The 24343-nt window shown below is 49.7% G+C and overlaps 1 protein-coding gene across 7 annotated transcripts in view; it reads left to right on the top strand.

Moving 5' to 3' along the window:
- TBC1D8 (TBC1 domain family member 8) overlaps positions 1–24343 on the top strand; it is a 77413-nt gene that overhangs the window by 38089 nt on the left and 14981 nt on the right. For 5 of the 7 annotated variants that reach the window (XR_003003132.1, XM_024743908.1, XM_024743907.1 and 2 more), the window contains 11 exons: positions 6534–6741; positions 8067–8261; positions 9191–9367; positions 10645–10795; positions 12330–12544; positions 13390–13507; positions 16330–16615; positions 17390–17519; positions 17656–17754; positions 18340–18408; positions 23917–24157. Coding sequence is in view for 6 of the 7 variants with exons in the window: in XM_024743908.1 (XP_024599676.1) it covers positions 6534–6741; positions 8067–8261; positions 9191–9367; positions 10645–10795; positions 12330–12544; positions 13390–13507; positions 16330–16615; positions 17390–17519; positions 17656–17754; positions 18340–18408; positions 23917–24157 (1889 nt within the window). In the remaining variant the exon portion in view is untranslated. Of the gene's footprint in view, positions 1–6533; positions 6742–8066; positions 8262–9190; positions 9368–10644; positions 10796–12329; positions 12545–13389; positions 13508–16329; positions 16616–17389; positions 17520–17655; positions 17755–18339; positions 18409–20517; positions 21233–23916; positions 24158–24343 lie in introns of those variants that run through there. The other 2 variants (XM_024743912.1, XM_024743910.1) reach the window with 2 other exon arrangements.

Below are 24343 nucleotides of genomic sequence, written 5' to 3'. Positions count from 1 at the left end.
CCCCCCAAGCCCTGGAAACTTGTAGAGAGGGGAGGAGAGAAAGGGCAAAAAGGACCCCAGTGATGGCCAGTGGTGGAGCTGCCTGGACCATGGGTGCCCGGGGCCCCAAGACGGATGGCAGAGTCCTGGTCCATGGCACGTTTTACTGGTCACGGCACTTTGAGTGACTTCCTCCGCAAGTGAAAGGCGTGCCATTCCCGCTAGTTCCTGGCGGGTTCTCGCTTGAAGCTTTCTGTCCTGGAGACATTGGCCTGTGGACATAAACAGGTAATGACTCAGTCAACTTGACATCCTGCCAAGACAGCCCAGGTTGAACGTTGAGGAAAACAGTCTCTTCATGCTAAGGGTACAATCACAGGGTCTGGAATGCTCCTCCGCCCCCCTTTTGTTGATGTATTTTTACTTCCCTTCCCAGATAACCGCTTTTTAAAAAAAAATGAATTTACTTATTTATTTATGGCTGCGTTGGATCTTCGTTGCTGTGCGCAGGCTTTCTCTAGTTGCAGTGAGCCGGGGCTACTCTTCGTTGTGGTGTGTGTATTTCTCATTGCGGTGGCTTTTCTTGTTGTAGAGCACGGGCTCTAGGCACATGGGCTTTAGTAGTTGTGGCGCGCGGGCTTCAGTAGTTGTTGCACGCGGGCTCAGTAGTTGTGGCTTGCAGGCTCTAGAGTGCAGGCTCAGTAGTTGAGGCGCATGGGCTTAGTTGCACTGTGGCATGTGGGTTCTTCCTAGACCAGGGATCGAATCTGCGTCCCCTGCATTGGCAGGCAGATTCTTAACCACGCTGCCACCAGGGAAGTCTCAGATAACTGCTTTTAAAAGGTGCCTTGGGGTCTGATTATGGATTAGTTATGCCTGCAGCTTGGTCGCTCCCCTGGGACTTAGGGGCACAGAGCAGACGGAGCTCAGACCTCCCAGGAGAGCAGGGATGATGGGCCAGGGCATGCGCACCGCGGTCCAGCAGACACGTTAGGGCTGGCGGGACTCCCCAGAGGACGCCCTGGACCAGGGACCCTCCAGGTGCAGCTACAGGATCCAGGGGGGCAGGGGGACTGAGGCCGGGGAGGGGGTTTCCTGGAGGGAGACTGGAGGGAATGAGGGAACAGATTGATTGGCCCTGATACTTCAACCAGGAAATATCGATTCTGAAGGTGCGAAGCATAGGGTGAGAAGAGTGTAGCCCACTATTTTAGGGGGGTGAGAAGGGAGAGGTGATGGGCTTCCCTGAGTCTAAATTAAATAACATCTTCATTGAAATTCATTTCGACGGGCTGAGAATGCTACAGGGAGGCTCAAGGCAGTGCAGTAAATGGCCTCCATTTCCCACGCTGTCAGTATCTAAAGGTGAACCGTGGTGGCCTTGGGGGCTGATGTCCTCAGTGGAAAGCCCTCCTCCCCGTCGCCTGGCTGACCCTTCACTCTCCGGACTGGCTTTTCAGACCCTCTGGGGCCTTTCCCACCCAGATTCATCCCTTTTCCTGCTCTTCTCCTTCCCTCTGGGAAGGCCCAGGCTTGCAGGGGTGATGTAGTTGACTTTGCATCCTGATTCTGGCTCAGAGTCCTCTCCAGGGGCTTCTGCAGCCCCAGAGCGCCCAGCCCGCGTTCTGGGGGGAAGTCCGCGCCCCGCTCCCTGCAGAGCCCTTGCTGCTCCGGGCTTGACAGGGGGCGCTGGCTCTCTCTGGGACAGGACGGAGAGCGGAGGATGGCGGCAGGAGACTCTTCTCAGCTGGAAGAGCCTCATAGATGTCCAGGCCTGTTGAGTTCTGGTCTGTCAGGGCCCCAGGGGTGGATTTTCAAGGGAAAATGGGGGGACTGTGGAGCCAGCTGAGTCCTTCACACAGCTGCCCGTTGTCTGAGGGCCAGGTTGGCCTCCCGTCCCCTGAGGTCCTGGGCTGCCGTGTGCTCTGTGCAAGATGCCGCATGGCAACAGCTCCCGTCGTTTCATTGGTGCTCGTGGGGCATCACAGGGGAAAGCTGTTTTGAATAAACACACGTTTGAGAAAGGCAGTGTTTTCTGTGCAGACTTGGGTGGGAAGGAGAAGCACGTGTCTGGCCTCTCTGCCTTGTTTCTACATTGCTGGTCCTTGGTAGTTCCCAGAGTTTGAAATGCACCAGCAGGCACATAACTGAGAGCCTCTGCAGTCTCTGTGTTTCTTCATGAGGCAGCCTGGCTGCAGAGCCCTGAGTGTTCCAGAAAGGCAGGAGGTGGCTCCAGGGATGGGATGTCCTTGCACGCCTCCCCAGCCCATCTCTTAGCCTGAGTTTGGGGAAGCATGGGGCCTTGAAGCAGCTGTAGGTCTGCAGACTCACGTAAGTTTGTCTTTGTGGGATAAATGATGTGAGGGAGTGAGAGTTGGTGTGAGGCCTGACACAGTTCTTCTCCCAGAAAAGGTTATGAGGGGGGAGAGAGAGAGCCACACCTGTTTCTGATCCATCTTTACCTAATCCAGGAAAGAAAAATCTCATTCTAAGTTATGCAGAGAAACAAAAGAACTACCTACTGCTTAATTTCTCGGGTCTGAGGTCTTAGGACTGGCACCTGAAATTTAAAAAAGAAAATCTATTTATTTATTTATTTGGTTGCATCGGGTCTTAGTTGTGACAGGCCGGCTTCTTAGTTGCGGCACATGGGCTCCTTAGTTGTGGCACGCGAACTCTTAGTTGCGGCACCGTGTGGGATCTAGTTCCCGGACCAGGGATCGAACCCGGCTGCCTGCATTGGGAGTGCAGAGTCTTAACCGCTGCACCACCAGGGAAGTGCCCTGAATTTTTAAAATGTGTGCGTATAGCCTAGAATTTTCTGCATAGTTGTTATGTCTGATTGCACATGTTAGTTTCGTCTTCGACAGCAAACTTGGTGTCCACTGCTCTGTATTCTGGTCAACCCACGTGGTTCCTGGTTCCTAAAATGGCATGTATCTAGGTTGGATGACTCGTGGCCCCTTCCCCTGCTGTTCTGTGGCCTGTGCCCGCCGCCCCAGCGGTGAGCACCGTGGGCGGGCAGTGTCTCTAGGGCTGATGGCTCGGCTCACTCCATCATCGCAGGGCGCTTCTGCCGGGGCCACAAGCCTGGGATTGGCTGCCACTTTCTGAGGGTAAGGTCATGACCCGCGTCTGGTGGTCTGTATGGAGGAACAGTGGAGATATTTACTAAGCGTTGGAAGGTCCGAAAGGCCAGTTGTGACCCGTGGGCTTTGTTTCTCTGCTGTTCAGAAAGAGGACATGATATATTTAGCGTCAAAACGACCACCCGCTGGGAAAGGGCCCTCAAGGCTGGCAGGGGTGCGGGGTTGGGGCTTGTGCTGGGCTTCCCCAGGGGCTTGTGGGTCCCCCATCTCTCAAGGTGTCGTGTTGTCATCTCAGCTACGTTAGAACATTAAATATCACATATAACTCATATTTCAAGGTGGGATTGGAAGAGAGCTTTCTAGTAGGGAGGAAGGAAGATAAATTAGGAAAGTCGTCCCCCCCCCCCGCTGCTGCTTTCCTTTTGGTAACTTGAGGTCACTGGGCTCTGGCTACGGAGTGTGGGAGAGACAGACCTCTACAGGGCAAGGAGAACAGCCCCGAAAGGAGGACAGACACCGCGCGTAGCTGCGCCGAGGCCGCAGAGAAGGGGGCTGAACCGAGCTGACGGCTGGCGCAGCAGGTGCACTGAACAGAAAAGATTGTTTTTAATCCGCCTCAGACAACTGAACACCTTAGTCTTAGTCTGAAGGCTTGGGCACAATGTAAATATACATGCAAGTCCCCCGACCCTCCCTGTAGCTCCACACAAGCTGCTGTGACCCTTGCCCTGTGTTACTTGCCTGTGTTACTTGCCCTGTTCTCACCTCGGCTCCAGCCATCTCCCCAGGAGGCGGGGATGTGCGTCCAGAAGGAAGAGCCAGCAGTTGGATCTGGCAGTGGCTGCAGCCACATGTGTCAGACGTGTGTGGGTGAAAGCACTGGCCTCACTTCCACCGGAGCCGCATATACTCTGAGGACAAAGATGTAAGTTCTCCAGTCAAACGTGCTGGACGTAGGTCTGCTCTCAGGGGTCGGGGCTCACCTGGAGGGGCCTTGCCTCCCATTCTCCCAGAGCACGAACTTCTAGGGCAACCACGGCACTTTCCTGTGTTCTCCCAGCTCCTCTCTGGAAGATGCTCAGGCCACCCCCTCCTCCTCTTTTTTCTTAATGGTATTGAACACATTTGCTTATTTGTTGTATCTCTTTTTTGGGGGTGTCATATCTGTTCACGTCTTCTGTCCATTTAAAAAAGAACTGAATTGTTTGCCCACTTTCTATTGAATCGTAAAAGATCTTGATATATTCTAGATACAAGTCCTTTTTCCAGATATGTCTTTTGACAGTAGGTTTTTTTTTTTTTTTTTTGCAGTACGTGGGCCTCTCACTGTTGTGGCCTCTCCCTTTGCGGAGCACAGGCTCCGGACGCGTAGGCTTAGCGGCCATGGCTCACGGGCCCAGCCGCTCCGCGGCATGTGGGATCTTCCTGAACCGGGGCACGAACCCGCGTCCCCTTCGTCGGCAGGCAGACTCAACCACTGTGCCACCAGGGAAGCCCTTGACAATAGTTTTTATGGCCTGTGGCTTGTCTTTTCATTATCTTAACATCACTTTTCAAAAGCAGAAATTTAATTTTTTTTTTTTTTGTGGTACACGGGCCTCTTGCTGTTGTGGCCTCTCCCTTTGCGGAGCACAGGCTCTGGACGCGCAGGCTCAGCGGCCATGGCTTACGGGCCCAGCAGCTCTGCGGCATGTGGGATCTTCCCAGACTGGGGCATGAACCCGCGTCCCATGCATCGGCAGGCGGACTCTCAACCACTGCGCCACCAGTGAAGCCCAGAAATTTAATTTTTGATGCAATTCAATTTTGAATTTTTTTGTTTGTGTTTCAGGTTCTACTGGGAAGTATTTGTGTAAACCAATTCACAAAGATTATCTTCCAGTTTTTCATATAGAAGTTTTTTTTTAAGCGAAAAGATAGGGGTTTTTTCTTAAGCTATTTATAGATTGAGTCTATAAATTGAGAAGTTCTGAAGTTTTTTCTTTTTCTTCCTGCTTTATTGAGCTCTAAGTTGCAAATAAAAATGCATATATTTAAGTTAGAAACACAAAGATTTGATACTTGCATACACTGTGAAATAATTATCACAGTCAAGTTCTTTAACTCATCCATCACCTCTCAGCCCCCTTGGAAACAGCCATCCACGTTGTAGCAGGTATTTAAGGAGCTGCAGTTTCGGAGCACTGTGACTGGAGCCATCTCGATCTGTGGAATTTGTATCATTTCTCTCTACGCCCAGAGGGCTTTCTGGACGTGTGTGTATCTTCTCTTTGTGAGCCTTGAAGAGTAAATTCTGTGGACTGCCGCATCTCTGTATGATGTCTCCTGGGAAGACACTTGCACGAGGGTCTGAAATGAGGTCTGGGTTGGAAATGAGAGCTAGGGCGGAATGGGCATCTGTGTGGGAAGGAGGTGAGGTCCCATCTCAGGGGCTCCATGACCAGATTGTGTCTAAAAAATCACTTGGACCTCCGTGCGGAGTCCAGGGTGTGGAGTTCAATATCTTGCATTTACGCAACATTTGAAGATTTGTTCTTTTCCTAGAAGAAAGTACCTTAATTTTTTTTTTAAGCTAATATGTGGTCAGGTGGAAAATTTAAGCAGAATCAGAGTGGAAAGCAGAAATCCCACTATGCGGAGATAGCCACTGTTAACATTTTAGGGAAAGTCTTTCTACGTGTCACTTTCTGCAAATTTTCTAGAATTTATGTAAATGTGATCATACCGTAGATGCTATTTCTAACCTGCTTTTTCTCTTTTACAATACTGTGGACATCATTTTATATTCACAGGGAGGGCTTCCCTGGTGGTGCAGTGGTTGAGTCCGCCTGCCGATGCAGGGGACGCGGGTTCGTGCCCCGGTCCGGGAAGATCCCACATGCCGCGGAGCAGCTGGGCCCGTGAGCCATGGCCGCTGAGCCTGCGCGTCCGGAGCCTGTGCTCCACAGCAGGAGAGGCCACGGCATTGCGAGGTCCACGTACCGAAAAAAAAATATATATATATATTCACAGGGATCCCCTGAAGCAGAAAGTTTAGGTGTTATTTCCATTTTACAGATGTCAGGATGAGACACCAAGTCTCATCCAGGGGTGCACAGTTAATAAGGAAGCTACAAGGTCGTATTTTGACTCTGAGCAAAGTCTAATTCTATCAGATAAACCTAGAACGCTTATTTCATGTGACAAAGACAAGTTTTTACTTCTGTTCTTTGGAATTTTTCCTCCTAAAATTCTGGGTTATGACATAAATTCACTGGTATTTTTAAATGTTGTGATTTGGCTGCCTTGTTGCTTGATTGGGTTTGAGAGCCAAGAGTCAGGGTATGGGGGGGGTGCCCTGGGGAGGACCTTTCTGCATCCCCTTCTATGTCAGGTTGTGCCGAGGGGTTAAGAGTGTTTTCCTCCACAATCTAGTGCGTTCAGTCACTATTCCTGCCTCTCTCTCTCCCCTCCCTCCTTCACCAGGGACCTGGAAGCCAGGGCACAGAACGAGTTCTTCCGGGCCTTCTTCAGGCTGCCGAGGCGGGAGAAGCTGCACGCCGTCCTGGACTGCTCCCTCTGGACCCCGTTCAGCCGCTGTCACACGGCCGGGCGGATGTTTGCCTCCGACAGTTACATCTGCTTTGCTAGCAAGGAAGCTGGCTGCTGCAAAGTTATCCTCCCGTTCCGAGAGGTAGACTGGTCTTCCTCCTGTCGGGGAGCCGTGGTTGCTGTGAGACGGGGCGTTGGCGGGGATGGGTGCTCACGCTGCAAGGCTCTGCCACCGAGGATGGGCGGGGCTGGAGAGATGCATGGCCTGAATTGACCAGGGGCCTTTGCTTGTTCTGTTGTTGCCTGGCAACCTGAAATTTGCATAGACCTGAATGGTGAGAACAGGGCACCCTGGCCTCCGCATTATTGATAAAGCTGTTATTATAAAGTACCTGCTTAGCAATGAAAGCTTTTCCAACAGCCCTTAGGGATGAATCCTTCCCTTTCACCCACAAAAGGGAAAAGAAAAAAAAGGGGACTTACAAAAAGCATCATCTTTTGAAAATAAATGTCAAATTGCTTGGTTTTTATACCCTCCTGGAACTTTAGGTAAAAATTTAGAAACATGCTTCCTTTCAACTGTAAAATTCTACAATTCTGTTCTTGGAAATGGAGTCTGCTTCCACATCTGATGAGCTCAGTACTGTGGTTTCAGGGCATGTCAGCTGTGACAGGACCCACGGCTCTGTCACATGTCAAGACTTCCAGATTCTTGCTATTATAACATATGAACTAAGTACTGTTCAGAAAAACTCAATTTTTCCATTCATGTGATTGACCTCCATTTTTCTGTAGCAGGTGTCTTCATTTTACAAATATTCCTACTTATGAGTGGAGGAAGAAATCCTGGATTGCCTTATGTAGTTTTTTTTTTTTTTTTAACTGTGGTAGCGTATACATAACATTTACCATTTTAACCGTTTTTAACTGTTAGAGTTCACTGGTACTGGGTACATTCACGCTTGTTGTGCAACCATCACGAGAATTTTTTCATCTTTCCAAACTGAAACACTATCCCCATTAAACAGTAGCTTCCTGTTGCTCTCCCCCAGCCCTGGGGACCCACCGCTCTGCTTTCTGTCTCTGTGAATCTGACTCCTTTAGGCCCCTCATATCAGTGAAATCCTACAGTATTTGCCCTTTTGTGATTGGCTTATGTCACTTAGCATAACGTCCTCAAGGTGAATCCAGACTGTAGCACCTGTGAGAATATCCATCCCTTTTAAGGCTGAATAATATTCCATTGTATGCAGAGCCCACGTTTTGGTTCATCCAGCCGGGGGCACTTGAGTTACTCCCACTTTGTGCCGTGGCGCCTATGCCGCATTCCGTACTTTCTAACTTCGTACCAGGTCCTTATTGCAGTTACTGGGTTTTGCCTTCTCTCTCGGGATGTTTTCCGAATATGCAGTTAAACGCCTGCCCGTCTTCTCTCTTGCTGTGCCTCTGTACGCATGACTGTAACAGGTCGTGAGCATTGAGAAAATGGAGGACACGAGTCTGCTGCCAAACCCCATCATTGTCAGCGTCCGGAGCAAGATGGCCTTCCAGTTCATTGAGCTCACGGATCGCGACAGCCTGGTGGAGAGTCTCCTGGCGAGGCTGAAGCAGGTGCACGCCGACCACCCCGTGCACTATGACACCACACGGGATGAGGACCTGGTATGATCCTTGGAAACTGTGGGATCCCGTAAACTGAAAATCCCTTTTTTTCAGCACCTCGAGGCCAGGGGTCTCCAAAGGGGTGTGCACGTAACGATGATCCACTTGGGTACCAGAAAAATGTAAGCAATGATTGTAGCAGACGGTGTGGTATCATCTCTGATGGCACCGGTGTCCTGAGTGGGTGTGGCAGGGTTGGAGGGTTGATGGGGACTCACCCACAGGTTGGAGGATGCCCACAGGATGCCCCCCTGACAGGTTACAGGGATAGATGGGGTATACCCATGTGTCAGAGGGATTGACAGGCCACCCCCTCAGAGGTTGGAGGGTTTGGTGGGGAATCAACCCACAGGTGAGTGGACACCCTCTTTACTGGTTAGAGAGGTCAGTGCCCCCCCATCCCCCCGAGGTTGGAGGGGATGATGTTATTTGGGGACGGATATAAGTTTTGCCGAAAGAGATGTTGCGTTGTCGTTAAGATGGGACAGCTGCAAATATAGACCCGGATCTGCTGGGACCCAGTCCCTAATTCTTTCACACCCATCCCCCTTCTTTCTGGACCTCTTTTCATCCAAGTAGTGACAGGAGGAAGGGAGGGAAAGTCTCTCAGTACCTGAGAGCAGTTTTCTCGAGATGGCCATCCTCAGTTCTGAAAGCTGAGGGCGCGATGGTGCTTTCCCAACCCCACTGGGGCTGTGCTCTGTGTGCCATGAGCAGCCTCGCCGGGAAGGCGCCGTGTGGACCATATTCCTTGCCGAGGATCAAATCTCTTGGGTCTAGTGTTAGTCTGTGTTTCCCGGAAGTCCTAAACAGAGAGGCGTGTTTAAGTTTGTTAATAGGCTCCTGCATCCAAAGGCAGAACAAAGACTGTCTTATAATGAAGGCAGTGACTTCTCTCTCATTTTTTTTTTTTTTTCCTCCCCATGCAGACTTCGTCTGTGTTTCATTCAACAAGCATGTGCGGTGACCACAGGTTTGGGCGTATTGAGATGGTGTCTTCTCAAAATAGCGAGGAAAGGGAGAAAGAGATGAGCCCGCAGCTGCACCCCGAGGCCCTGGTCGCCGGTTTCCGGCGGTCAGGCAGCCAGAGCCCCGACTCGAGACTGGTGGGTGATGAGGCTCCGCCCTAGCCATCAACGGGGCACAGGTGGAGGTGTCAGGGGCGTGGCTTCCCACGGGCCCTGGAGGGTGGGCCTGGTGTGGCACTGGGGACACGTGATGCACCCTCTTTGCCTCCCTCTTCTCCTCATTGGCAAAAAGGGGAAGTGGTCAGTGGTGCTAGTGGCCTGAGAGTGCGTCCCGGTGGGTGAAGGATGTGGTGGGACGTCCGAGGGCCATGGCTCTCCCCACCTGCCCCTCAGGTGGCATCCGTCCATGCCGTCCCTTGTGGGGTTTCCGGGTGCAGAACAAGTCTATCTCCTTTTATCCGGTGGTGTCTGTGTGGCTCTTTGGTACACTGTTTCTTTTTTGTACCCTGGCTGTCTTCTAGTTTTACTGAACTAAAAATACTTTTGTCACATTTGTATAGTTTTCTCCTCTATAGGGAGAGTCTGAGGGCAATGCCTGTATGGTAAATAGACTAGAAATCATGCTCTGAGATGGTGCCCTGGCACGAGGGGTGCTGTGTTGGGACCATGAGTACCAGGGTGGCCGTGAACATGATTGCTGCCCCTTGGCCGCTTAATGGCTCGTGTATCATAGATCGTTAGCTTTATTCATTCAGAACTGAGCCTTCTGATGTACTTTACAGAGATGCTCAATGAATGCTCGATGAAACACATAAGAATATTGAGTGTATGTAACGTCAATATTCTGTAAACGTCTCCCATTACTAGAGAATACAGATAATTAAAAGCATACATAAACATCTTGTTTAAAAGGCACTAGAAATTCCTGTCAGCTAGGAATTCTAAAGGATTTTAAAAATCCATAATTTTAAAGGATTTTCAGTCACCTAGAGACATCGTGTCTTTTTCATCTCTGCTAGTGAGAAGAATGTAAGTTTTTCGGATTGGCGGTTTTTCCCCTGGCTGTCAGAAAGTTCCAGGGAAATCACGAGAGCCCCTTGCTCCACTTTGCCCTCTGAGCTGACCCGTTTCGGCAGCTGGCTTGGTGTCAGCATCCGGAGAGGCTTCCCCACCCAGCCCTACCCCACCCTCCCATCTGCTCTGGGCGTTTTATCAATATTTGTGTCAGTGCTCCCACTGGGCCCTGAACCCCTGAAGGGCTGGTCCCCTGTTCCTGGTGGAGGTTCAGAAGTATCCGCTGAGCGAATTGCCTGTCACCATTGGTCCCTCCGTCAGCAGAAGGAGCCTCTCTCTGTGACGGGTTGTGGAGGGTACGGACGACCTTCTTTGTACATGCAGCGTGTTTCCACTTGCAGCCCAGAGAACAGATCAAGATGAGACTGTGGAACGACCACTTCGTAGAGTACGGCAGGACCGTGTGCATGTTCCGTACGGAGAAGATCCGGAAGCTGGTGGCCATGGGGATCCCCGAGTCGTTACGCGGCAAACTCTGGCTCCTTTTCTCTGGTAAGCGTTTCAGGGGTCTCCAGGCCAACTTTTATTTCTGGAGCGGACACGGGACAAAGGCCCCGACCTGGGCAGTGTGTGTGCGCAGAGGGGTCCCCTCTGCCTGTGACGTGTCCGACTGGGGACCTCAGGACCTTCCCACATTGGCTGTGATGTCCTGGGTCAGTGCAGGGTCTGGCCAAGGGATCGCGTCTCCTTTAGAAATGACTGTGAGTCTCTTCGTTGTCCCCAGAATTCTGTTCAGGACGCCCTTGACGTGCAGCGTCTTTCTAGGACGTGAGTCCTGAAGTAGAGGACACGAACACATCTGCAGAAGGTGTTCAGTTGCGTGTGTTGTAGTGAATCCCTCAGTGCACGCTTCCTCTCGCCCCTCTGTGGAGGGCGCACAGTGTCCCCGCGAGGCAGAGCCGCAGGGTTTTCTCTCCTGCCTGCGTCCTCCTGCTGCACCGCTGGACCGGGGACTCTCCTGCTGCTGCTCTGGGGCATCTCTCATCAGGACACTCGCTGACGGAGGAGCCGAGGCTGGGGCCGCGGTCCCCAGAGGCGTTCCGAGCGGGCATTTCTCTGTCAGCCGTTTGGTGCCACGCGGCGGAGCGGCTGGGGCCCTGCCAGCAAGAAGGGAAAGCCCTGTGGTCCAGGACAGTGTGACTGCTGCCCCTTTCAGGATGCTAGGGGTGGGGTGGCCAGGGCTCCGCCTGCCCCGGGGACCCTGCTGTGCTCTCCCGGAGGCTAGGCCTGGGGACCCGTCCTCCCCGCGCCCTGTCCCTGTTCCTCCCTCGGTCGGCCTCCCCCTTGGTCACCTCTCTCCTCCCTCTTCCCCGTCTCTCCCCGAAGTCGCCCAGCCCCTCTCCTCTGCTGCCCGAGAGGCCCAGACCCAGACCCGATGCTGGTCGGCTCCTGGGCGCTGGGGCTGCTGAGCGGGTGTCTACTGGTTCCTCTCCTCCCAGCGCTCACCTTGTTCCACAGGCCGAGTCTCCCCACTGTCTCCTGGCCTGTCTCTCTCACTGCCCGCCAACAGCATGCCCGTGAAACCTTTCCTCTGTCAGATGAGGGTATTTTTGTATTTAATAAAATACAGGGGACTTACAAAAAGCATCCTCCCAGTATTTTTGTGTTTAATAAAAACAGTCCATATTCATATGGAGCAGCAAGCAAAGAAAGTGACACGGCTCAAAATCCCACCACCTGAAGTACACACACACACACACACACACACACACACACACACACACACACACCAGTTCTGTTACCAGGGAATACAACTTATTAAAAGCATAGTAATAAAGCTATTTCTAGTGTGAGCTCTTTCCCCCTCTCTATAAGGTTATTCTTAGAAAAGCCATGTTATTTCTTTTTTTCTCTTTTCTTCTTAGCAGAACTGAAGTTCCTTTTGGTTGTGTGTGGTCTCAAACTATTTTTTATGTCCCTCAGGTAGCAGGACCCCAATGAGGTCCTCTGACTGGACAGGCCCCTCCCCATGTGGACTCTCTCCTGGTAATCAGTCCCCCTTGAAACGTTACTTTTAAATCATCAGATGCCGTCACTGACCTCGCCTCGCATCCCGGTTACTATGGCAACCTGGTGGAGGAGTCCATGGGAAAGTGTTGCCTGGTGACAGAGGAGATAGAACGGGACCTGCATCGCTCCTTACCGGAGCATCCCGCCTTCCAAAACGAAACGGGGATCGCTGCTTTGAGGAGAGTCCTGACGGCCTATGCCCACCGGAACCCCAGAATCGGGTACTGCCAGGTGAGCTGTGTGCTGCGGGGTGGAGGTCATAGCCCCCGTCCCGGGCTGCCACCCAGGCCTCGGGTCTGTGTTCTCAGCCATCTGTACCGAGGACCGTTGTGTGGAGGGAATCAACCTCGTGTAGTCAGGCTGATGATGCAGAAGGAGCAACGTTACCCAGTGCCCGGGGAGAGCGTTGCACGGGCTGGGCCTCTGTCCACGGGAGGCCGTGCAGTCTTCACGGTCTCCGGGCCTCCACTGCAGGACGGTATCCATGAAGCTGCCTTGGGAGCTTTCTCCCTCCAGACCGTACAGAAGTCATAGGGATTCTTTTTTAAATGCTATTTGGGGAGGAAAAAGCTGTTTGGGGTGGATCGCTTTCCTCCAGGATGCACGAGTGGAGGTAAGACATCCTCTGAGTGGTAAACAAGCACAAAATAAAACCCCGGCACGAGGCTGGGTGAGAGAAGCTACTGACCCTTAAAAACAGAGGATTTTAAACTTTGTCTCCTGTGCATAAGCGAAATTAGTGGGTGAGTGTGGGTGTGTGTGTCTCTGTCCGAACGTAGACACAGAGACAGCTGGGTGGGATCTGAGCCTGAGGCGTGCTCCACAGCCCAATCCAGCATTACACCATGGGCTCAGGGATGGAGCGGTGGCTGGTCGCTCAGCCCGGTGTGTCTTGGGAGGCCACGGTGACACCGTGGTCGTTCCAGCTCAGTGTCGCTGTGGGTGGGTACGCTGGGTCTCTCATCATGCAGTCTTGACTTCTGCAGATCACTTGGGCTTGTGTGTTATTGAGTGTCTCTGTGGCACTGTGTGGCCTTGTCAGTAACTGTCCCCTCCCCTGCGAACCCCCTGAGCAGTCCATGAACATCCTGACCTCCCTTCTGCTGCTATACGCCGAGGAGGAGGAAGCCTTCTGGTTGCTGGTTGCTGTGTGTGAGCGGATGCTACCCGACTACTTCAACCATCGAGTCATTGGTAACTGCCTCCTCCCTCCTCCTCTGTACCCGGGGGTAGTGACCGAGCCAGGGCAGAGATGTTGATCACCAGTCCTGGTTGTAAAGTCCCCTGTGCCACTCAGCTAGTCTCTGCACAAACACCGTTTTGACTCTTGAATTTGCAAAACTAACTGTGTAATTCTCTGCACAGTTTTGGCAAAAGGGTGGAATGTGGCAACCTGATTGCTCTCTTGCCACAAACTCTTACAGATTTTGGATAAAGAACAAACGAATTATGTGGATAGCTGAACTTCAGGAAAGAAAAACCTAGGCGCAAAAAGCAAATCAAAAAGTGAAAACCAAAGAGATTTTTCACTGATGCTGAGGCCTGGAAAGGGAGGGGGTCTGCTCCTGGTACCCAAGGAGTTTGTGCAGACAGGAGAGGAGGGGAGTAGAGCAATACTGGAGACCCTTGAGGGCCGACGTGAAGGGCAGAGGAGGAAAATGCCTCACTTACAGCTTGATCGTAAGAAAGCACATTTATGGCTGCCTGGGCTCTGGGCAAACCTGTGTTTGACCCATCAGTGCTCAAGCACTTGAGCCGCTGTCCTTCGTGCGGTTGAGATTGGAATTTGCATCCTCTCTGTGGTCCAGCAACCTCCTTGTGGGGAAAAGGACATGAAAATTGCTCTGGCCTGGTGATACTCTTAGGGACACTTTTTAGTAATCCAGAATGAGAGATGGAGATGGCCTAAAATTAGGGTGGCAGCCATGGGAACAGAAACAAAAGAACCAATTCAAGATGGAATTTGGCAAAGGAGTGGATGTAGGGACAAGGCAGGAAGATGATGCTTGAAGGCTGAAGTCTACGGACCAAGGGAGTGTGATGACCACTCGGAGGAAGGTGGGGTGGGGCTTGGCTGGGAAGGAGGTGGCCTTTTGGTGACCTCTGACTGTCCTCCTCGGCCCCCTTCCTGTGCCTGAGTGGTTAATTGGTTTCCTTCCCTTTTTACCTCATATCGCGCGAGGTATTTAATGTTGTACAGAGCAGCAAGGAGTAACCAGAACCTCGCGGTCATTGGGAAGCATGTTGTCCAAGCCCTCATTAGGTGAAGAGTGTTGCTGTGGGGCAGATGGTACTCAACAGTGATCAGTAGACCCTCCATGATAATGTGACCACCACTGCAATACAGGGTAGAACATTTGGAACATTTCCATAACCCACAAAGTTCCCTTCTGCCTCTTCCCTGCCACACGCAACGCTTGGTACTGACTTCTGTCACCACAGATGAACCTGGCCTATTTTTGAACTTGGAATAAGCATAATAATAGAGAATGTTCTGGCTTCCTTCGCGTAACACAACGTTGTTGGTGCATCAGCAGTTCCTTTTCATTGCTGAGTAGTATTTCATACTACTGAATTTCATACTACTATTTCATACTAGTAGTATTTCATAATCACATTCATACCGTGATTTGTTCATCCAGTCACCTGTTGATAGACATTTGAGTTTCCAGTTTCTTCTATTATAAGTAGAGTTGCAATGAACATTCATGTATGAGTCTTTTTGGAATGTATATTGTCAGTTTTCTTTGTCTTTACCCAGGAGTAGAATTCCTGGGTCATAGTTAGATGAATGCTTAACTTTATAAGAAACTGTCAGTTTTCCAAAGTGGATGAAATGCCTTCATATTATCTCACACCAGCAATGTGTGAGAGTTCCAGTTGCTCTGCATCCCTGTTAGCACTTGGAATTGTCTTTTTAATTTTAGCCATCCTAGTGGGTAAGAAGTGGAATGTCATGATGGTTTTAACTTGCATTTCTCTGATAATTGTTAATGATGTTGAACCTGTTTTTCTGTGCCTACTGGCCATTTATTTATCATCACTTTTGAAGTGTCCAAATTTTACCTCTTTTTAGAAAAAGATGTGGTTATTGATTTCTTACAACTAAGTTGTATCAGTTCTTTATTGTGATTATGAAACCTCTGTCAGGTATATGTATCGCAAATATTTTCTCCAAGTCTGAAGTTTGCATTTTCATTTCATTAATGGTCTCTTTTGAAGAACACCAGTCGTTAATCTTGATGAAGTCCAATTTGTAATTTTTTTCTATGGTTAATGCTTTTGTGTCCTAAGACATTTGCCTTTTTCCTGTATTTTCTTTTAGACGTTTTTTAGCATTAGCTTTTATACTTAAGTCCATGACACATTTCAAATGTATTTTTCTGTATGGTGTGAAGTAGGAGGTAAGGTTCTTTCTTCCCCACGCCATGCAGATATCCACTTGATTCGGCACTATTTTTTGGTTTTTTTTTTTTGTCCATGCTGTGCGGCTTGCAGGATCTGAGTTCCCTGACCAGGGTTTGGACCCGGGCCCACAGCAGTGAAAGCGCCGAGTCCTCACCACTGGACCGCCAGGAAATTCCCAATTCACAGCTTTTTTTTTTTTCTTTTTTTGCGGTACGCGGGCCTCTCACTGTTGTGGCCTCTCCCGTTGCGGAGCACAGGCTCTGGATGCGCAGGCTCAGCAGCCATGGCCCACGGGCCCAGCCACTCCGCGGCATGTGGGATCTTCCCGGACCGGGTCACGAACCCGCGTCCCCTGCATCGGCAGGCGGACTCTCAACCACTGTGCCACCAGGGAAGCCCCACAACTATTTTTTGAAAATACTGTCCTTTCCCTGTAGAATTACCTTGGTCAAAACATCAAAAACCAGTGAACTAACTAAGTGCAAGTCCTTTTCTGGTCTCCAGTCCCGTTTCATTGTTGTGCATATCTCAGAGTCATTTTAATTTGGGGCTGACTTTGGAGGGAGTGACTCTCTCCCCAGCCACATCTCTGTGGCCTCCTTTCCCAGGGGCCCAGGTGGACCAATCGGTCTTCGAGGAGCTCATCAAGGAGCAGCTCCCCGAGCTGGCAGAGCACATGCAGGACCTCTCGGCCCTGGCGTCCATCTCCCTCTCCTGGTTCCTGACACTGTTCCTCAGCATCATGCCCCTGGAGAGCGCGGTGAACGTGGTCGACTGCTTCTTCTATGATGGCATCAAGGCTATCTTCCAGCTGGGGTTGGCCGTGCTGGAGGCCAACGCCGAGGACCTGTGCAGCAGCAAGGACGACAGCCAGGCCTTGATGGTCCTCAGCAGGTGGGGACCGCCTGGGGTGGAGGGGCAGCAGCGGGACTCCAGGAGCCAGACGGCAGGTCCAGGCGGCTGGGCTGTCGCTGTGGGAGTTCTTCCACTCTACCACTCGTCACCCCATGTGCCCCCAGGGCCAGGCCATCAGGCAACCCCGTCACCCGTGTGTGGTGAGGACTCTGCCTTCCCTCGCTCCTGTCCGCCAAGTGAGAGGCAGGAGGGGCGAGGGTATCGGTGCCTTTCTCTGAGCAGGTTCAAGTGTCCTGAGTCTAGAGGGACTCATAGTGGCCTTGAACAGGGGCGGGCAGGCAGACACGGGAAAACGTGGGCCTCAGGCCGCCAGCTGGAGGATTTGGACATTTTGTGCGTAGGGGATGGTGCGTTGCAGGGAAGGCAAAGTCCCGCGAAGCTGAGGATGGGCACCCGGGTCCCTTGGAGCTGAGGGCAAGTTGGATGACAAATGAAAAGCTCCTTTTCAGAATACTGTGGAAGCTTAAAACTGCAGTATGCACAAGATTTTGTATTTATGTCACTGGAGGGTCACAGGCCCCGGGAAACCTTCCCGTAGCGCCCAGGTCTACAAGTCTGGCTTCACGCACGTCTCTCGTTTTCTCTAAAATGAGTGTAGCAGTTGCTGCCTGGCACTCCTCCCACTGTTTGGAGGCAGACGAGCTGGTTTGACAGTGGCTGCCACGTGTCCAGGGGCCCCTGTGAAGGTGGCAGGTGTCGCATGGTGCCCAGGGGAGGGTAAACCTGTGCTTTTCCGGTGGATGGTGTGCCCAGGTTTCTGGATCACATCAAGAACGAGGATAGCCCTGGACCCCCGCTAGGCAGCCACCATGCCTTTTTCTCGGATGACCAGGAGCCCTGTCCTATGACCGACATTGCCGACCTGATCCGGGACTCCTACGAGGTACCTGGGCCCCATCCCTGCCCCACCCCAGCTCTCTTGGGAGATGGACTTCCAGGGAGGTTTTCCAGGCTACTTCTGTTTCCTGTATGGATGCATAAGGGATTCTGTGAGTGAGTGAACCCCTCCTTCCCTGCAGAAATTCGGAGACCAGTCTGTGGCTCAGATTGAGCACATGCGCTGCAAACACAGGATCAGGGTCCTCCAGGGCCACGAAGACACCACAAAGCAGAATGTGGTGAGTAGAGGCCTCCTGGGAACCACTGCTCCTGGCCGCCAGGTGCTGACCTGGGCTGGGTCCCCTGCTGGTCTCCTAACAGGAGAAAGCCAGCTTTTTTTTTTGCATTGAATTAACAACTTGACAGGGTGAGCTGGTGGAGAAAGAGCGTGGGTTTAGTTTGAGAGTCAGATTGTGAGCAGACTAACTACTGTGAGCCTCGGTCTCCCCGATTGTAGAATGAGGATAATACTAACCACCGTATGGGCTTAAATGAGGGACAGTATAGAGCATGCCCGGCACCGCGGGCCTGCAGTGTTGATGGCTATGCAGGAGGAACTTCCTGCCCAAGCTGTCGCCTTGCTACTGTTTACTCCCATTAGGACTTAAAATGCTTGTCCTGAGTCATGGACGTGTGAATCAGAAAAGTTGAGGATAAAAAGCCCTGAGAGAGCCGCCATAAAGTGATCTCTGTGATGGGAACAGACTCTGTCCCGGGAGGAGCTGGGCGCCTGGCGTCCACCCCAGTGGGACGTGCCCTCTTGGCCTCTGGTCCTCCCAGGGGCAGGCAGAGTTCACTCCATGACCGTTTGTTCTTTCCTCAAGCTGCGAGTCGTTATCCCCGAAGTCTCAGTCCTTCCAGAAGACCTAGAGGAACTCTACGATTTATTCAAGGTAGGAAAATCTGGGAGGATGAGGGAGTGACAGGCCCTGAGCCAGGCCCCAGCTGATGTCATCGCCTCCCTGCGGGAGGGTGCAGAGGCTGGAGGGGTCAGCATGTGCCTGTTGGGTGGCAGCGAGGCTGGAGCGGCCCCCCGGCCAGCACTGGCTTGGCCGTGCCTCCTGGGCCCGAGCACGGATGCTGTTGCACTCGGCTGAGAGGCCCTCAGTGCTGGTGACATGTCCTTCACTGCCCTAGGCTGAGTCCCCAGTCAGTAGTGGATTCAGGGACTTCCCTGTTGGGGCAGTGGTTAAGAATCCGCCTGCCAGCGCAGGGGACCTGGGTTCGATCCCTGGTCCAAGAAGATCCCACATGCCGCGGAGCGACTAAGCCCGTGAGCCACAACTACTGAGCCCATGTGCCACAACTACTGAAGCCCGTGCGCCTAGAGCCCGTGCTCCACAACAAAAGAAGCCTGCGCACCACAATGAAGAGTAGCCCCCACTCACCGCGACTAGAGAAAGCCCTCGCACAGCAACAAAGACCCAATGCAGCCAAAAATAAATAAATTTATTTTAAAAACTACAAAAAAAAAAAAGTGGATGCAACAGTGACCCTTATTGAAATTATCACCTCGTATACTTTTTTCTACTATTATTTTTTTAAATTGAAGTATAGTTGATTCACAATGTTGTGTTAGTTTCTAGTATACAGCACAGTGATTCGGTTATACGTATATATATTCTTTTTTAAAAAAATATTTATTTATTTATTTGGCTGTGGCTGGTCTTAGTTGTGGCAGGCAGGATCTTTGTCGTTGCCGTGTGCGGGGTCTTCGTTGCAGCATGCGGGATCTTTTTCATTTTCTAGTTGCCACATGCGGGATCTTTAGTTGCGGCATGCACGTGGGATCTAGTTCCCTGAGCAGGGATCGGACCAGGCCCCCTGCATGGGGAGCGTGGAGTCTTAGCCACTGGACCACCAGGGAAGTCCCATATGTATATTCTTCTTCATTATAGGTTTTTACAAGATATTGAATACAATTCCCTGTATCACCTCAAATACTTTTTAATCATAACCTCACCCACATGACGTGTGTACATATTCTTGTGTTTGTGTGGCTGGTCTGCCTGACTTCATGTTCTCTTTTCCCCTGATGCTGTCATTAACACTTTTTCACATTGCCCTATGGTCTTACTCATTTTTAAATCATTTAAAACCTGTCATGTTGGTAATACTTAACATGCTGAACTGTATTTCGGCTATTTGGATATTTAGGTGGAAGCCTTGCTGAATTAAATCACCCTGCAAAGACCATTTTCAGGTGCCTTTTCTCTTGCTCAAAACAGTCAGTAAAAATGGGGAAGAGAGGCAGACAGTGGACCCACTTCCGACAGCCTGGCAGTGAAGCGGGGAGAGGACAGCCGCAGAAAGCAGGCCAGCCTGGAGGAGTCGGCCACCGGAGCTGTCCCGGTGGGGCCTCTGAGCCGCCAGCACTTCTGCGCTCAAATGGCCGCGTGCTCAAGATGATCCTAAGCAGCACTTGGGTTTCCTGAGCAGAGCCGCGGATACTGTCAGACCCTTCCTGTGGCTGTCGTGTCCCATCTCCCTGTGGTCACTGACATGGGTCGCTGGCTTAGTAGGTTCCCGGCACTCCTCACGCCTGGTCAGCAGGATGCGCGATGAGTCCTCAGGCTGCGTCTCCTGTAAACATCACCGGGTTTCAAGTTTTATAGTTTCCTCTGTTGCATGAAGAGAAAATACGAAGGCAGAGGTGACTTAGTGTCCCACACCGCCACCTCTCTTTGACTTTCAAGGAGGAAAAACAGGGAGTACTAGAAACACAAAAGCAGGTTAACAAACGTGTTGTTTAGCATAAAACGTCTCTCACTTATTTAGGGCTAACGTCTCAATTTGAGAGAATAAGACGCGTCTCACATTTGAATTTATATGACTTAAGAGACTGCCTTAAATTCATCATAAAAATAAGTTTCGTTAAGTACTAACTGTATCATTAATCTTTCATACAAGGAGTATTTAAAGAAGACAGCTATTTCCTGTGTCCTATTTCTATTCTGTGAACAATGTGGGTGAAATTTATTTTCGTATTTTTTTTTTTTTAGCTCTGCAGGCCTTTCATTTGTGTAGGACTAACTATGAATATAAACTTCAACTATAAATACAAGACCAATTTCAAAATGCACTTCCAAAAGAAATTCCAGGACAATAGCGTCATCATCATGGTGTCTAATTCCATCATACAGCCTGAGGTACCTCCTCTATGTGCCCAGAGCCATCCTCACCGCCACAGAACCCCCCTCAGGCTGTCCTCCTCCGCTCCCACTTCCCCCCTTGCTGCTGACCTTCCCTGAATTCCCTTGGCTTTCATAGTCTGGCCTCTTATATTTTAATGCTTCTTTAAGTACTGTGAGGTATAATGGTCCCTAGTTGGGTTTTACATGCATCTCTTGTCTCTTGAATCGGAAATTCGTTTTCCCAAGGAAAAGGGCCACATAGAGATACCCTTACATTGTTGTATAAATATGTGATAGGGTCTTATTAAGGAGTCCATTCCTTAACTTCATTGCCTCCTTCCCTAAGCCTGGAACGTACAGGTGTGACCATTCTCTATGTTAACAAGGAATAGCCTGCCCTGTCTTCTTTACATACTCTTTCCTATTAAAGATGAACAGTGTGTACTTAATGAAATCTATTTTTGTTCTGAATGGAAAGCAATCTTTCTTTTATGCCTTAATGCAATTCTTTCTTTTCTTTCAGTTTTATTGAGGTATAATTGACCTACAGCACTAAGTTTAAGGTGTACAGCATAATGACTTACATGTATTGTGAAATGATACGCAGTAAGTTAACATCCATCATGTCATATATTTATAGATACAAAAAAAAAGAACAAAAATGATTTTTTTCTTGTGACGAGAACTTTTAGGATCTACTCTCTTAGCAACTTTCAGATATACCGTACAGCACTGATAACTATAGCTGTCATGTTGTACATACATCCCAGGACTTATTTATCTTATAACTGGAGATTTGTACCTTTTGACCCCCTTCACCCCGTTCTATAACCCGCACCCACGGCCAGCCCCAGCCTCTGGTAACCATGAATCTGATCCTTTTCTGTGACTTTGGGTTTGTTTGAATTTATTTTATTTTTGGCTGCGTTGGGTCTTCGTTGCTGCATGCGGGCTTTCTCTAGTTGCAGCGAATGGGGGCTACTCTTCGTTGCGGTGCGCGGGCTTCTCATTGCAGTGGCTTCTCTTGTTGTGGAGCACGGGCTCTAGGCGTGTGGGCTTCAGTAGTTGTGGCACGCGGCTCAGTAGTTGTGGCTCGTGGGCTCTAGAGCACAGGCTCAGTAGTTGTGGCGCACAGGCTTAGTTACTCTGCAGCATGTGAGTTCTTCCTGGACCAGGGCTCGAACCCGGTCCCCTGCATTGGCAGGTGGATTCTTAGCCACTGCGCCACCAGGGAAGCCCATGTTGCTATTTTTTTTTTTTTTTTTTAGATTCCACATATGAGATCATATAGTATTTCTCTGACTTATTTCACTTACGGTAATGCCCTCGAGGTCCATCCAGGTTATAAAGCAATGTTTTAAATTACGTAAATTTAGATTTGCAATGTCTGTCCCTTATCCTCTGAAATTGAAAACAGCTTCATTAGTCTTCTCTCTTCAAGTAAGATGGGAACAATATAATACACACTTGATGTCATTGACTACTTTTGGAAATACTCAGGACCTGAAACAGTGCCTGTGACATTTTTGTAGATTCAGTATCTACAGATCTTTTCTCATTCTTTTTTAATGGCTGCAGGATTTGATGGTAGGGCTTAACCATACTTTATTAACCATTCACCTGCTGAGGGACATTTATCTCATTTCCAATTCTTTCTGCTTTATAAACAGTGCTGTATCAAGCATGCTTGTGCCTTTCTTGGGACACCTGTGCTGCTGTTTCTGTAGGATGGGTTCCTTAGGGATGCACAAACCAAGTTTTAGTCACTATTGCTAAAGCGTTTTAGATTTTTCAAATTTCAGTTCTACTGATGATGTCTAAGGGTGCTCATTTCCTATGTTCCCCACTCACCCAGCATTTAACATTATGGATCTTTTAAAATTTTACTAGTTGTGTAGAAAATTGCATTTCATTTTGACTTACATTTGTTTACTCATAAGTTTATTGGCTAATCATATACTTTCTTGTATCACCTCTTCATATCCTTTGCCTGTTTTTATATTGACTTGTTTTTCTGTAGGATTCTGTGTAAACTGGTTGTACTAGTCCGTGGCCTTTATAACTGTTTTCTTCTGGGTAGGATTCTGAGGGCCTCTAGCATCACAGGATGGTGAATATACACGCCAGTTCACAGTGTGTCTTGGGTTTGAGGAATGGGAATTTATCAGACCTTTGTTTCACACTTGAACATTCTTATGGTACTTTTCATGATTCTGCAAAGGTTATTTAAGGAACATGGCTCCAGATAATATGCAGTAAAATTATAAATGGCATTTTGGTTTCCATCCAAGGATGGGCACTTGGATATTATAGCATCTGTACTTGTTTCTGTGCCATCCTTATGGGCAGAGGGCATTGAAATCGTGAAGAGCCCTGCAGTCATTGGGAACTATTTCAAGTGAGTTGAGATGTCCCAAGAGGTGATTTAGTACAGGTGTAAAAGAAACATTCTAAAGAGGCTAACCCGGTCCTAGGTGACAGGGCCAGTTTTGATTGCTTTAGTTTTCAGTCTATTCCCAAGACTTCAAATTGCCTTTGCTTTTTTTACTTTTAATTTTTTTGAATTGTTAATATATTCATGTGGTTCAAAATTCAGAACATATAAAAAAGCACACAGTAAAAAGGCTTGCTTCTCCATCTGGGTCCCTGCCCCCGTTTTCCATCCTCACAGGTTACCAGGGTAAATAGTTTCTTCTGTATCCTATAGATTTGTCTAGTACTTTCTGACTTTCAAATAATATGATTTAAGAAAAAATATCAGAATAAAAATTGTATGATTTCAACAATTAAAACTATGGCAGGGGAGTTCCCTGGCGGTCCAGTGGTTAGGACTCTGCGCTCTCACTGCTGTGGGTCCAGGTTCAATTCCCTGGTCGGGGAACTAAGATCCCATAAGCTGTGCAGTGTGGCCAAAATTAAAAAAACAAAAAAAACCAAAACTATGGCAGCTGAACTGTACATTTAAAAATTGTTAAAATGGTAAATTTTGTTATGTATATTCTGCTACAATGAAAAAAGAAACCTTAATAAAAAGGAAAAAGTTTTTGCTTGTTACTACAGGGTTACCTGTAACTACATTTCTGGTTGGAGTGGTGAGATTGTGAGTTAATTTTTTCATTTGTTTGTTTTATAATGTTGCTTATTCAATACTGAATTTTACGAGGCAAAGCAAGTCAGGAGAGAAGGCTGTGTTGGCTTTGGCCTTTACGTGTGCAGCCTCCCATGGGGGCCGCCGCCCCTCACAGATCCCTCTCGCTCCCCTGTTAGAGAGAACACATGATGAGCTGCTACTGGGAGCAGCCCAGGCCCGTGGCCCTGCGCCATGACCCCAGCAGGCCCTACGCGGAGCAGTACCGCATAGACGCCCGGCAGTTTGCACGCCTGTTTCAGCTCGTCTCGCCGTGGACCTGCGGGGCCCACACAGAAATCCTCGCTGAAAGGACTTTCAGGCTCCTGGATGAAAACATGGACCATCTGATCGAATTCAAAGCATTCGTGAGCTGTCTCGGTATGACTCTGTGGGTCTTTACTGCAGTGAGTTCATTTGGGATGTGAGTCTGTGAACACAAGACAAGTAGACTGTCAAGCAGGCACATCCACTCAGTGAAATGGGTTTGGGAGTCGCCTGATGTGATTTGGGGATTTTAAAAGTCCCTCTGCAGGCTCCTCTCGTGACCACTTTTATGTTTCCTAA

The sequence above is a fragment of the Neophocaena asiaeorientalis genome, unplaced genomic scaffold, assembly GCF_003031525.2.
Source record: "Neophocaena asiaeorientalis asiaeorientalis breed wild unplaced genomic scaffold, Neophocaena_asiaeorientalis_V1.1 scaffold114, whole genome shotgun sequence".
Classification (NCBI taxonomy): domain Eukaryota; kingdom Metazoa; phylum Chordata; class Mammalia; order Artiodactyla; family Phocoenidae; genus Neophocaena; species Neophocaena asiaeorientalis.
The sequence above is the reverse complement of the archived record's forward strand: the minus strand, read 5'-3'. Positions and strand labels throughout refer to the sequence as shown.